Below are 14,481 nucleotides of genomic sequence, written 5' to 3'. Positions count from 1 at the left end.
TTAGCCCACCTACCTTGCTGTTGGGAGTGGCACAGACGGGGTTGAAGAAGCTCAATCCTGGGGTCACCTCTGTGGGATCCTCCAGTTTGAAGGAGCCTTCGGAATCCTGGATCCGTTCAACAGCACCCAAGCTATCCTAAGAATCAAGTAGACAGGCATATTATAAATCTGGCTACCAGGGTTACAAAATGTCTGCTCCTCTTGAACCAGTGAGGTACCAGCTCTGAGTGCCTGATCAGTCAGTCTAAGCAAGTCTTAGGGAGACCCTGCTTGGAGAAGTCATAGTGCTTGACATGCTCTGTCCCTGAAGGCATGGAGCAATTCTTGGAGGCAGGCTTTGAAGGGAAAGGACTGGGTAGGATAGCAGCACAGGACAGATCATGAGACAAGGTTTAAAACAAGGCTAAGCCTTGGCCATTTCTTTGATTAAACTTCCCCTCTCTACAATCTGCAATGTTATTTTAGCACCCCTACAGGGTGTTGTCTATATTAGTATTCCTTTCAGATAAGGAAACTGAGTCCAAGAGAGAAAAGTTGCTTAGGTAACAAGGTGACTCTGTGGTAGAGCTTGGATTAGAAAGAATTATATCTTATTGTCATGGAAACAGACTGGATCGAGAGTCAGAAAGCCTGAGATCTAATCTTAGTTGTCATGACCAGCTGTGTAATAGCAGGTGAGTCACTTAAGCTTATCTCTGGGCCTCAGTTTCCTTCTCTGTAAAGTTGGAAGCATTTGATTAGATCAGTTTTACAACTGAAATCCTAAGAGGAAGCCCAATATGTAAACAGGTAAAGAGCAAGTTGCTTCATGGAATTTAACCTCCACAGGCCATTCCCCTCTGCCCAGAGGCTTTTTCATGGAGCTACTACAGGACTCTAGAAACCAAATTGAAAAATCATGGGAATAGAGAATCCTTAAGGTTCCTGCTATATCTATGATTCTTAGTCTGACCTCTAGCTTGCCACTTTGGTCCTCTGATGCCAACCTATCTTAGAAGCCTTTTTAATAACAGACCTAGGGCAAAACTGTTCACATGTAGATGTTCAAGAAATGCATAATGATCATTAGACTATGCGGGCTAGAATCACTGTATATCACACAGAGTTGTAGCAATGAGCTTTTGCTGAAGGCACAGGTAGGCATAAGGCAAGTACAGGGATCTGACCTGCTTGGTAGTCCTCAGGGCACATTTTGTTAGTTTTCTACTCCTGGGAGCAATATAAGGAGGACAGCTATAGTTAACTTGGTTCACGAAAGACTTGGTTCCTCTGGGTCTTTTCCTAGAGCCATGGACTAACTGGTTCCCATGGAAAGGGTCTAAGTAACTATAATGTCTTAAGATACCAGGAGGATTAACTTCCTTCCTGGAAACTGCCACCTCAGCACGTGGCTCTTACAGTTCCAGCTAAGCCTTTGGACTAGTTTGATCCTGCATGTCTCTATGCCTGTAAATGCCTGCTTTCCTGTTCCTCGCTCTGCCTCAGAAACTGTACAGAAACTTTACAGCCAAGGCTGGGGTGGGGAGCTACATACCTGAGAATCTCCTGGGAAGGGCTGTGGTTTCTGAAGAGTGTGTGGACAGGCTAGCAGTGAGAAGAAGAATTGAGAAGTGAAATGTCCTTTTCTGGGTGCAGAGGGAAGGAGAGGGTAGGAAGAGCTGTGCAGGAGACTCTAGGTTTCAGGATGGAAGGTAGAGAAAAGAGTGGAAACTAGTGGGAGGCCTGAAGAGATGGTGAGGGGAAACAACACCGATCCTACCTTGCCTTGCTGGCGGTTCCGACATTTTGTGGGGTCACAGCTGCAGTCCACGCCACAGTCTGACTTTTGCTTCCTGCACCCACACTGCTTGTTCCCACACCAGCCCTTGCAGGAACACTGCAAAACAGGTTTCCAGAAAAACACATTACTGAAAGGGTTAAAAGACTAGTTTAAAGAGTCTTCTCTTCATTTCCAAACTTTCTAGAAAAATATGGAAAATTCCATCATCTTTACCAAGCTTCAATTTCCTCAGTCCTCTCTTCTTTAGTAAAACAAAGAACAAGTCATGACAGACAAATCCATTTTCTTTTCTGGACAGTATATTTGAAGGGCAGATCAGAGGGATACCATAATAATGCAAAGCAACTGACAAAGACTGTTACGGCAATTCTATGGGCAAAATGAAGAACTGCGAGCTGGATGGTAGCATAGTTAAGTATATTTAAGGACTGAGTATAGTTACTCAGTATCTTTAGATCTACCTAATTTACTTTCATCCAACTCACATTTCTACATTTTGTCTAGTGTTAGCCTGGGCTTTGTCCTCAACACTTTAATCATTCAACATTTTATTAGCACCATGCTCTAACCAACTGAACTTACTGTCCAGCCCTTATTCAACGTTTTAATAATTCACTAATGATATAAGATAAAATAATTTACATTTGATAGCACTTTACAGTTTTCAGAGTGCTTTCATATATAAAAATACAAAATGTCATAACCAGTCTACAAGGTAGGCATATTTATTAGCTCTAACAATGACACAAAGCTAGAAGGATGATTAATATGTAAAATAAAATCTCAATTCAAAAATATTTTGACAGGCTGGAATTATGGGCTTAAAGTAGAAAGAAAAGATACAACAGAAATAAATATAAGTTTGGTATTTAGGTTCCCCCCAAATCAGCCACATAATTACAATATGGAGGGAGATATAGCTTAAAAGTTTGTGCAAAAAGGGCCTAGGGATTTGAGGTGTCAGCAAGCTCCATGAGTCAACAGAGTGAAATGGCTATCAAAAAGCAGGCTGAAATTTGGAGTTCAGAAAACATGGGGAGCAATTATTTCACTGCACTCTGGGTCAGTTGGACCCCATTTGAAATAATGCATCCTATTTTTAGGGCACCATAATTTTTTTCTCATGCATATAAAAGCATAGGCAATAATAATAAAAAACCTCACTCATGTCCTCACCTCCATTAATAAATAAAATGCAGATATAACTGTGTACCATTTCCTAATCCCACTTGCCTCCTTCCCTCCCAGAGGTAAACAGTCTCCTGAATTAGGTGTTTATCATTCCTATGCATGTCTTTTACCACATATGAGTTTTTATTTTAAAAAAATAAGGAATTCATGAATCTGGCCTTCACATCTTGGGCATGAGGGGTGACAATCAGCTTTGTAGCTCATGAATATTCATAACCAATTAAAAAAGGAATTATGTTTTTAAACTTTATGTAAATGGCATCTTATTATATGTTGATGCATGTAGTTCCAGTTCCATTAATTTACACTATATAATCATGCCACAATTTACACATTCTCCTGATAGTGCCATTTTTCACTCATAACCAAGGCGGCAATAATCATAGCTAACATTAATGTTCCAGGCACTATTATAAGGGTTTTCCATGTATTAAGCCCATTTAATCAATAAGCATGTTTCCTTGTGCACACTTTCAGGAGTTCACTGTATACATGTGTATAATGAAGAGAACATTAAACAAAAACAAGGTGGGTGACTAGAATTATAGGAAGCAATGCTATAAGAGAAATAGTAGACCAAGATTCAGGAACAGAGCTAAGTCCCTAAGTGGCAAAGACAAGCCAGCAAATTGATTTAACATTAGAAACTGGGAAGAACCACCTAATGGCAATGAACTTTAGTAGTAAATCCAAAGAAATGGTAACTAAAGAAGTTAGGAGTTGAGGATCCAGGAAGATCTAGGTGGCAGAGCTCACAGGATGAAGGATTAGAGTCAGAAGAGATCTCAGTGATCATCTAAAGCCTGGTTTGATGTATGAAGCCCCTCTCTAACATCCCTGGTTTAGTTATCCAAAACTCTATTTATTCTGAGATGATAATAGTTTCTAGATAACTTTTAACCACAGAATCTAATTCTGCCATCTGGAATGACATGGAATCAGTTTATTAACCATGGTAACATTTTTTTTTAATAGCCCTGAGCACAATATTTACTCCCCAGATCCCCTCTGTCCAAATCCTCTCAAAGCTAAATATATCTAGCTCCCTCAATGATCACCACAACATGGTTTCCAAGTATCCTCATCACCTTGACTATACACCAATTTGTCAAAGTTCATATTTAATTGTAAGATCCAGAAATGAGCACAACTTTCTAAATGTGGTATGACCGTTGTGAAGTAGACTGTGACAAACACCTCCTTTGTTATGGACTCAATAGTCCTGGTAAGGGGATCTCTAAACCCTTGACCTTGATGTTATCAGCACCATGCTCTACCAAATGAGCTAAATGTCTAGCCTGCCATAAACTCTGAAGCACCGTTGTATTTACTTGTGATATTTCCTACACGTCTATGTTTCCCTTGTAAGCTTACAGCAACAATGCTATAATAAATACAAGTATATTAAGCTTTCCTTGAGGACAAGTATACCTATATTTGCTTCGCATTTGGAAACTCCTTTCCAGAGGTTTTAGGCCCTCTACTATTTGTTTCTCTGTGTACTTCTCAACTCTGCCTCCTATCACTTAGCTGACCTTTTAATCTATACTCAGCTCATGCTCCCCACTGCAACCATAATAGAGCATCTATGAATGTTTGTGGAGTAAACGAATGAAAGACAGACATGTTCTGCCCCATTCTGTCTAAGTATCCCAACCCTCTGTTCCTCTATCACCTTCAAGTCTTTGCAATACGTTATTCGTTGTGCCAGAAATATTCTCAGTTGCTTCCAAGACTGTAGTTTCCTTGCCATCTTATAATGTAGCAATAGTCACCTCTTTCATTGCATCTCCTAAACTATACTTCCTTGGTTTGTCTTTTTTTTTTTTTTTTTTTTTTTTTGTCGTTTTTTTCGTGACCGGCACTCAGCCAGTGAGTGCACCGGTCAGTCCTATATAGGATCCGAACCCGCGGCGGAAGCGTCGCCGCGCTGCCAGCGCAGCACTCTACCAAGTGCGCCACGGGCTCGGCCCCCTTGGTTTGTCTTTATAGTCACTCTTAAAAACCCCTCAGTCCATTTCCCTGAGATGAATATGCTGAGACTCTATGGTATACTTCTATTTTTTTGCCTTGTTTTCCCATTTGATTATAAGCTCTCTGAGGCTAAAGATGAGCTTGTAGTCCCATTATGGGCCCATGATGTTATATTCCTGATGACTCCAACTACCCAAATGACTTACCACCATGGCTATCTATTCCTTAGGACTTGCTTCTCTCTGGTGTTGTGGCTTTATAAGGCTCAGTTCCCCATGTGGTGAGCTATCAGCTAATCAAATCAAGTAACCTTCTAGGAAGCCAGCTGAGGTAATTTGTGAACTATTCTCTTTAGGTAGAATGTGGCTGCAGGGTACTAGTAGTGGTGAACTGTAGTGTCTGGGAAGTTAATATTTCAACATAAAACATCTAGGCTTGATAATTATGTAGGATTATCATTGTGTAAGTAAAGAGCATGCCTCAAAGTCAGACTGTTCCTAACTAGCCTTAATTTGGCATGTTTGATCTTAATTACTAACTTTCTCTGTAATTCTCTTTGCCCCTTTAGCCCAGTGAACAAAACCACTGTATTAAACAAGGAAGATAAAGTACCCACTCAGATTCTGGTCTGCAGCTTTTACCAACATAACCATGATGTGGTGGAAACAAACTGGACTTGGAGTTAGAATACAGTCATGCACTGCATAACAACGTTTCAGTCGATGACGGACCGTATATACGATGAACAATAGGCTATACCATATAGGCCAGGTGTGTACTATATCTAGGTTTGTGTAAGTGCAGTCTATGATGTTCGCACAGCGATGAATTTGCCTAACGATGCATTTCTCAAAACATCCCTGTGTTAAGCGGCACATGACCACATTTGGTTTCAAGTCCTGGCACTTGGTTTTACGACCTTGGGCAAGGCCATTTCCCTCCTGTGGGTCTGAGGTCTATCTGCAAAATGCAAATAATAAATACCTCACTGGATTTTTTGTGATGATTAAAAGAGAGAACGTTGAGAATGGTTTATAAACTGTAAAGTGCTATGAAAATAAGAAAGATTGTTATGATCACTTTGGAATCAGCTTCAATGAAATGGTACTACTTATTCAGGCTGGTAAGATCCTGAAAACATGAAGAGAGCCAACTTGTGCATGCAGGCAGCCCTCAACACTAGCCCCAGGTACTACACAGATCTGGCTCAACAAGCCCCCTCTTAGTGGAGTCAGTGCCTCTGAACGGGATCCAAAGGGCTCAGATGCAGGGTATGGGGCCAGCATATTCCTAGATTCAGAAAACTATCCTGCTGGCAGTGAATACTAGTGATTGGGACCCCTGACAGAGTTAAACAAGTGGCTCCTACCCCTTGGATGTTCTTCCTGGACACCTTAACTAATTTTGTTGGCTTCCATTCCTCATCATCCCCATCATCACCGTCACCATCACCATCCTCATGTTCATTCACAGAATGCTCTGAATAATATTTTAGATCCTCGATGTCCATGCTTTGCTCCAGAAACTTTTCTTTAACACGGGAAGGTTTTGGCTAAGAAAAAAGGATTGGAATGGTTATTTAATAAAAAATTAAAAAATACATATGGCATCATATCTTCCTATTTGCTGTTGCCAGCTATATTCTCAGAGCAGATTTCAGACTCCCTCAAATATACCCCACTTGGCTTTACTAATCAGAAGAAATTCTGCTTTAGCCTTTGGCCTTGCAGAGTCTTTGAGGGATAGAAACTGGAGGCTGAGCAATCTGAGGGAGTAAGGGGGACTAATGATGTGATCAGATAAGTGTCTTTGGATGGACAGCTGAATATTGCTCTTTTCACCTCCGTCTCCTCCTCAGTTGTATTACATAATGCCTGTGCATGGCCAAAAGTCAGACTTCTGAGGAGGAAGAGTGACTATTTTCCTTAGGATTATACTGTACTTTTGTCTGGGACTCCAAGGAAAATTGAGATGCTAGAATTTGGGAATTTTAACTCTCAACCTCTTACAACAGGCAAGTTTAGCACACTCATCTCAAACCGAGGCTATGCAAGAGTATCACAGGCACTGAGTATTTTACCTTAGGTGGGATATATTCAAAAGAAGAGTCTGGAGACAAAAGGGTATCCTTAGGAAGATGAGGTTTCTGTCTGCTGGCTACTTGGAGGAGGGTCAGTTTCTGTTTGAAAAGAAGAAACAAAGTGTAAAATGTAGCTTCTGGGAGTGCTCATGGCTAAAACACAAAGATTCCAGACCTAGTAGGCTAGCTCAATTTTAAACCACGGTAAAGTGAGGCAGGGTTATAGCTGAGTAGGTTGAAGGACTCCTACTTTCTAAGATCAATATTAGATTCAGAAAAGGGCAAATTTAAAAACTTGTGTTTATACTACTTTGAAATGCACATGACTATATCACATGGAAACTCAATGTAGACTTTATAAATAGAGCCAAGTCACATACTGAGGGTTGCTCCCAAGAGCTAGCTCAGCAGCAAAAGGATCTCCCAGGGCTTATCATGTGGGTGGGAAACTGTATTACCTGCTTGATGATTTCATTCTCTCGGAGAAGCTGCTGATTTTGCTCACACACTTCTTGCATCTTTTCAAGTTCTTCATCCTATTTCCAGATAGTGGAGTGATAGGTGGCGTTATTTTGGGCACTTCACGTGGGTTACCAAACAACTCACATAGATGAAAAAGTACTGCTGCCAAGTTGCTGGCAGCAGATGGTTTTTGCACAGCAGGCACTGGCACCCAGAAAAATGTCTGATTCCTGGTTCCTAGGTGCTCTGAATGCAACTTCTATTCCAATGCTTCCCAGCAGGCCTGACCGTACTCATAGGAACCATGGGCTCTGCCCTATAAGCTTTCCTTAATTCTTTTTCATTCTCTAGCCTCATATCCCCTATTTATAGCAGGATGCTGATTAAAAACCCCAGAAAGAGTTAGTTCTGTTTCCTTAAAGTCTACAGACGCTTCTATTCACCCTTCTCAACATAGACTAGTCAGTTTATTTGCTACTGCAATAAGCCTGTTTAAACTTCCTGGCACTTAACCGGATTCACACATACAACCTTTTAACTAGTTTGGTTATGTCTTAGATAGGAGCTGCCAAGGAAACCGTAGAGACGGTTGGACTAAAACAGTGCTCCAACATGCTACTAAAGGGTGTGGTGTTCCCAGCCTCTAGAAGAAATTCAGACTCCAGGCATTTTACAAACATTCTCAGCTCAGAAGAACAAGCTCAGGGAAGATATAGTTGACTGCACCCAAGAATTCTAAGTAAATACTGGATGATTTCACTTCCTCAACTCTTTAGAGCTCAGGGTTGAGGCAAAGAACCAGGAGGCCTTGAAGTCTGGTATGGAATAAGTACTGCCATTTTGGTACCAAAAATGAGTTTATTCTATATGTGGCTACACTCTGAGTACCCCTAAATTGATCAAATAGCACCAAAAGGTGGTAGAAGCTACAATTATAAACCTTTTTTCAGAAGTTAATTATTCTCTGTTGCAAGTACAATGGTCTAAATGAGACAGGATTCTCATTCAGGCCTGAGAAACCTCTCTCCTGGAGACCTTTCCCTCATTATCATACCTGACATTTTAGTGTGTTCAGCAGCTGCTTTTCCTTTTCACTGACTGACTCCTCTAGCTGCTTCTCTGCCATTTGGCTTTGCTGCAGCTGGCTGAGAAGGTACAGCACCTAGAGAAAGATACAACCCAGTAGGTCGTATCAAAGGAACAAGGGGGAAAAGGAATTTCGACTTAGTTCAGCAGTGATCCAGGTGACTCCTTTGTGATTTAGAAGTAAACTGTTCTCTTTTGCTCTCTCGGCTTGAAGGAGTAAACACAGCAATGATGTTTCTCAACATGTTAATCTTGGTATTCAAGTCAGAGCCTAAGAGCCATTGTCTCTGGTATGTATAACTTAGGTCACTTCTCTCTGTTTCAGGTTTCTTATTTAGAAAATTTGGAAAAGACCACAGGCTGTTAGAAGGAAACTTCATAATACACACTATGTGTTTTAACTGACGACAAAAAGCAATGACAGTTTGTTTCTCAGTATAGCTTCTTGGCTTGCCAGAGTTTACCTTCTCTTGGTGCTGTTGCTCCACTCTGACCAGTTCAGCTTGCAACTCTGTCTCTATCTCAGCAAAATGATTTCTTTCCTCAAAAAGCAACTTCTGCATGTCAGCACAGCTGGCCTTGCTCTGTTTCAGGCTGCTTTCAAGCTTGCTGACCTGTATTTTGGAGGAGACCAGCTGGAGGGGAGAAAAGAAGATCAGTGTATTTGGAGAATGACCACCTTTCCCCCATTCATTAGGCAGGAAAACGTCAGCTTTCTTGAAAGGTCTGAGAAAAGTTTCTCCATGTTCAAATCCATTCTTATTTTTTCATGTCATATGGATTCTAACATTGAATAGTAACAGTACTACTGTTCTATTCCCAGGCCAAGAGTTCATATTTCTGCTGAGACATGTATCTTAGGGCTAGAAACCACAGCTAAGGTCATTTTATCTCTTGCTCTGCCTCAAGACAAGAATAAACCTAACATAAACAGTTTCTGACAACTCCAAATTCTGATATTTAAGAAGTTCTTCTTTAATTTTAAAGAGAAATCCACAGAACACACCCTCATGACCAATTATGTCCCATTTCAGAATGTCTGTGTTCACATGTCAGAACTCGTAGACATGTTAGCTGAGACTGTAGATCTGGCTCTTCAGGCTACACTGATATCTTATGCTGGCCTAGTTTGACATTCACTACTTGCCCATATGGTAAATACCAGTGTCCACAAGACTAATCAGGATTTCCTGAACAAATCCACTAACACAAAACAAAAATGTATAAAGGGCAGCATTGCTCAAACTTGTGGATTCGGAGTTTGTATGCTTGTCTTGAGTAAAAATGCGTCAATCACCAGAGGTGATCAACTTTCATTCCTCCTGTGACAATGTGAAATGATATATTATTTTAAAGCCAGTGAAGATGGCTTTTCCTTAAAATGAATCCTCATATGTCAAGAGATGCTTAGGTTTTCTTTTTTCTAGACTGTATCTTAAACCTTTGAATATACATCTCAAAGGTGTTTTAGAAAGTAGTACAATATAATAGTTTATGTTTAACCAGTGGTCCATTATGGCATCCTGGTCTTTTTCTAATTACAATTAATTAAAATTCTAATTAATTTTTATAATTACAGCTAACACTTATTGAGCACTTGCTACATGCCAGGGATGACAAGCATCAATTTGTGAGTCATATTTTTGTAAATGACTGGCCTGTACTTGTTGCTTATACCAAACTTTACTCACTAAACTCTCTCTAATGTTAGTGTCACTGAGGTTTCTACCACGAAAAGTGGCAATAACACTACGACAGTATTCCAAGGCTAACATTTTATTTCAATCTACCCAGCCAGACCTCTAATTGCTGGTAGGAAGAGTGATATTTACCTCTCCAATTAAATATTTTAGAGCACACTTGGCTTCCAGAATGGTAGCAATATTCTCCCAGCGTTGTTTTGGCCCATCTTCACTTTCTGCATCCAGTAGCTTCTGCTGTAGGTCAGCAATCTGAGCACTCCTTCAGGGAAAGAAAGAGTAAGCCTTATTGCAAGTAGCCTCAACACCAAGGAGAAGGGGAGAAGCTCTGAGGAAAACTTCAAATAATTTTGTGAATGGAGCTATCAGTTAAATATCATTTATATAATGATTGAGTCATCTAGCTAGGATTTTATATAGTATCTCAAATCCTGTTACAAAGGAACTCCAAGAGACTATCCAAATGGCTTTATTTTATTAAATACTGGTTGAAATAAATGGGTCATATAGTGGGACTTGGGAAGATTTATTATAGTAAGGCTTTTGTTGTAGTGAAGTGACAGCAATGTGACCTCGCCTTGAGGCTATATAAGCTTGGACTGTGGTATGGTGGCCCATCCATGCAAGGATAAGATTTTTCTGAAGAAAAAAATCTCAAAAGAACAAACAGGTAGATGCTATTTGCTAGAATCAAATACCAAACTGACACCTGTGTCTGGTGGTGTGAGTGGTTATCTTGAAGTGCCTGCCATAGGACTAAGAAGTTTCTAAGAAAACTAGATACCCTGCCCCTGGTTATAGCTTCCAAATACTTTCTGATCATGGCCTAGTCTAATGTCTACACAATATTTCAGTTTCATTTAATAGCTTCCTTCTCAAATTTATCCCATGTCTAGTGAGAGGCAGCATACCAGCATGTACTTAACATGCAGTGCTCTGTTAGGTACTATAAGGAAGATGGGTACAAAAGTAATCTAAGATAGCTGTTCTCATATTTGGGGGTCTCAGGACCCTTTTATACTCTTAAAAATTATGAGGACCTTTAAGAAATTCTGTTCACATATGTTATAGCTATAGATATTTGTAGTATTAGAAAGTAACACTGAGAAAAAAATTAAATATTAATTCACTTAAAAATAACAACAAACCCATTATACATTAACATAACATATTTTATGAAAAATAACATTTTCCAAGGCAAAAAATAATTTAGTGAAAAGAGTGAGATTATCTTACATTTTTACAAATGTCTTAAATGTCTGGCTTAGTTGAAGACAGCTGGATTCCCAAATCTCCCTCTGCATTCAATCTTTTGTGACATGTTGTTCTGATGTAAATGAAGACAATCTAGCCTTACATGGATATGCAGGTTAGAAAAGGGAGGAATATTTTAATAGCCTTTTCAGGTAATTGTGGATATTCTTCTTTGAAACTACATTAAAACTCAACAAGTAGTAGTTCCTTAAAAGTTAGCTGCAATGTAGAATCTGAAACTATTATAATAAACTCTTCCCACTCTCTTATATTAAAATCCATTGTTCTATCTTGTAACATGACATTTGGACATTAGTCCACTGAGACATGCAGATCCTTCAAATGTTAACACAGTTCCCTATACAATACACACAAAAAATCACATTTGTTAATATCACTACTGGTCTTATCAGAAAAGTTATGACAAACTGTCACGCTCATGGTAGCAGAAACAAGTTTTCCAAAATTCTAAGTTTTGCTTGAAATCTCAAGTTTTATTTTGGTAACAAATACTGCCAGCTGTTTTCCTTAAAGTGACAGGTTCACTCTATTCATTTTTGAGAAAATATCTGCCAAGTAACTGAGTCTGAATAACCATAGTTTGTCAGTCATTCTTTCAAGTAAAAATGATACTCCATGAAAGAAGACGCCTGTTGAGTTTACACCTCAAACAATTGCACAGTGCTTTTCTTGAGATGACCATCATATTCAACATGTAGCAGAAATGCTTTGTGGATTCTTCCTGCTTTGTCACACAGGATATTAAAAAGACATGAACTCCAGGGTTGACATTTAATAAAATTAACAATTTTTACTGCTTTATCAAAGCCACTAGTAAGACTGGTTTTTTTTTTTTTTTTAGACTGTGTGTGTAATGGTGAAGTATACAATGACTACTAGTTAAGGCTGGTGCTATTGCTTTCATTCAGCCTAGGGTGTCAGCAGTTTTGTCCATTATTACGTTTGCACCATCAGTGCAAATGTTACCATAGTAATAAAATGCAAATAATGTCTTAAAATTATTATAAAAATAGTTTTGACCACTTGGACCCCCTGAAAGGGTTTTAGAAACCCCTAGGGGTCTGCAGATCACACTTAGAGAACCCTGGTCTAATATAATAGTCCTTTCCATTAACAAGCTTACAATCTGTCTTTAGATTGACAAAACTAATAAATATAAAATAATTAATAAAAATAAAGATAACTTATATCATCTGTACCACATAATTGAGTACTATAAATTCTAAAAGTTTACAGAACAGGAAAATTTATGAGGGATGAGGAGTCAGGGAAATCTTTTGGAAGAGGTAGGGCAGAACACTTCAGAGTTGTCATCTATCGTTGGCCCTTTTCTGTTTTCTCTGACAATTCACATCCCTTATCTACTTCAAAATTTAGTTTAAGTCTCCGTAACTTTAGGAAAATTCTCCTAATTAAACTCAACCCTGTCTAATTCCTTCTACTTGGCACCCACCCTACATTTACATAATCATTTACTTACACAAGTGGTATACAGTTAAATGTTTAACAAACAGCACTTAAAAAACCAGCCCTGATTTGTAGATTTTGCCAGTTTCTGTGGTGTAAATACTTTCACTATAATCAATTATAGGCTTTCAATGACTTACAACATTCTGGAAATTTTAACAAATGACTCTAGGACACCATTATGAGTAATTATACTATTTCCACTTGAGAGTAAGGATAATGCTATCTATTCTTTCTGTATCTCTCAGTTGCATCCAGTGTAGCACAAAGCAGAAACTCAAATGTTGAGTGACTTATAGATGTATACAAAGATAAACAGCTAATATGTATCAATAAAACCAAATTAAATGATCTCTAAGGTCTTTTGGGCAATAAAATTCTATTATCCGAAGACACTATCTGTCAAAATACTATTTCTTCTAGATTTCATAAACTGCTTAAAAGACAATAATAGTGATTAGAGAGGCTGTGTAGCATAATTTCTGTCCTTAGAGCCAGGAGGAGATGGAGAAGAACATTCAATGAGAACTTCTAATATGCCAAGTACTGTGTTATGCACTTCACTTTAAACTCATTTAATGCTCACGATAACTTTACTTATATATCTATTTTGCTGACGATCTCTTTCTATGTTGTTGCTCTTCTATTATTTCTTGGCTTCCTCTAAAATTCTGTTCTTAAGTTGCTCAACATTACAGAGATACATCTACATCAAAAATTGTGGTGTACTGTAAAAAGCATGGGCTTTGGAATTAGAGTGGGTTTCAAATCCCAGCTCTGTTGTTTGTTAGCTAGTTAACACCTTTGGAAAATTTCTTAAGATCCCTGAACTTCATTTTAGTAAAGTGAGAAGAATGATACTTACTTCATGGGATATCAGAGGGATTGAATGAGAAAATGTACCTAATGTGTCTGGTGCAGCCTGTGGTTCAAAAAATTGTTACTTTCTCTTATTTTTCCACTATCACAAAGCTTTTGAAAAATAAGCTTTTGAATCACTGGATTGAAAGGTTCTATTATTGATTCCGTGCATAAATTTTATAATGCCTTAGAGATAGTCCTGTTACCTGAGTTCCATTTCAGTCTCTAGGCTTTCAATCTGCTTTGTAATAGAATCCTCTGACTCCGAAACTTGACCACGCACTTCAGCAAGTGAGAATGTGCGCCTCTGTAAAGAAGAATAGAGGGAACAAGGGTGATGTACTAAAAGGAAAGTAATCTTCCAAAGCAATGAGGATTTCTAGGGAAGGCAGAGTCTGATTGTTGGTAATTTTTTTCATAAGGGCATTTACCCGGAGTTTAGGAGGTGCATTCTCCCCAGATTCCTTTTTTTCTTTGAGTTGAGCCACATCCTGAGCTAGGATCTTTCTGTCTTCAAGAAGGTCATTCAGATGGCGTTTGGCTTCCTCAGTACTGACCATAACCTCAATTTCATTTGCAAGCCAATTCTAGAAGATAAATCAGTG

General features: G+C 38.9%; 1 protein-coding gene across 1 annotated transcript in view; it reads right to left on the bottom strand.

The window, feature by feature from the left end:
* KIF4A (kinesin family member 4A) overlaps positions 1-14,481 on the bottom strand; it is a 137,972-nt gene that overhangs the window by 546 nt on the left and 122,945 nt on the right. The window contains exons 20-29 of the mRNA XM_063083335.1: positions 14,308-14,463; positions 14,083-14,183; positions 10,406-10,535; positions 9,038-9,208; positions 8,542-8,649; positions 7,484-7,561; positions 7,026-7,124; positions 6,315-6,497; positions 1,760-1,876; positions 14-136 (exon numbers count right to left, since the gene is read on the bottom strand). Coding sequence (XP_062939405.1) covers positions 14-136; positions 1,760-1,876; positions 6,315-6,497; positions 7,026-7,124; positions 7,484-7,561; positions 8,542-8,649; positions 9,038-9,208; positions 10,406-10,535; positions 14,083-14,183; positions 14,308-14,463 — 1,266 coding nt within the window. The remainder of the gene's footprint in view (positions 1-13; positions 137-1,759; positions 1,877-6,314; positions 6,498-7,025; positions 7,125-7,483; positions 7,562-8,541; positions 8,650-9,037; positions 9,209-10,405; positions 10,536-14,082; positions 14,184-14,307; positions 14,464-14,481) is intronic.

The sequence above is a fragment of the Cynocephalus volans genome, chromosome X, assembly GCF_027409185.1.
Source record: "Cynocephalus volans isolate mCynVol1 chromosome X, mCynVol1.pri, whole genome shotgun sequence".
NCBI lineage: Eukaryota > Metazoa > Chordata > Mammalia > Dermoptera > Cynocephalidae > Cynocephalus > Cynocephalus volans.
The sequence above is the reverse complement of the archived record's forward strand: the minus strand, read 5'-3'. Positions and strand labels throughout refer to the sequence as shown.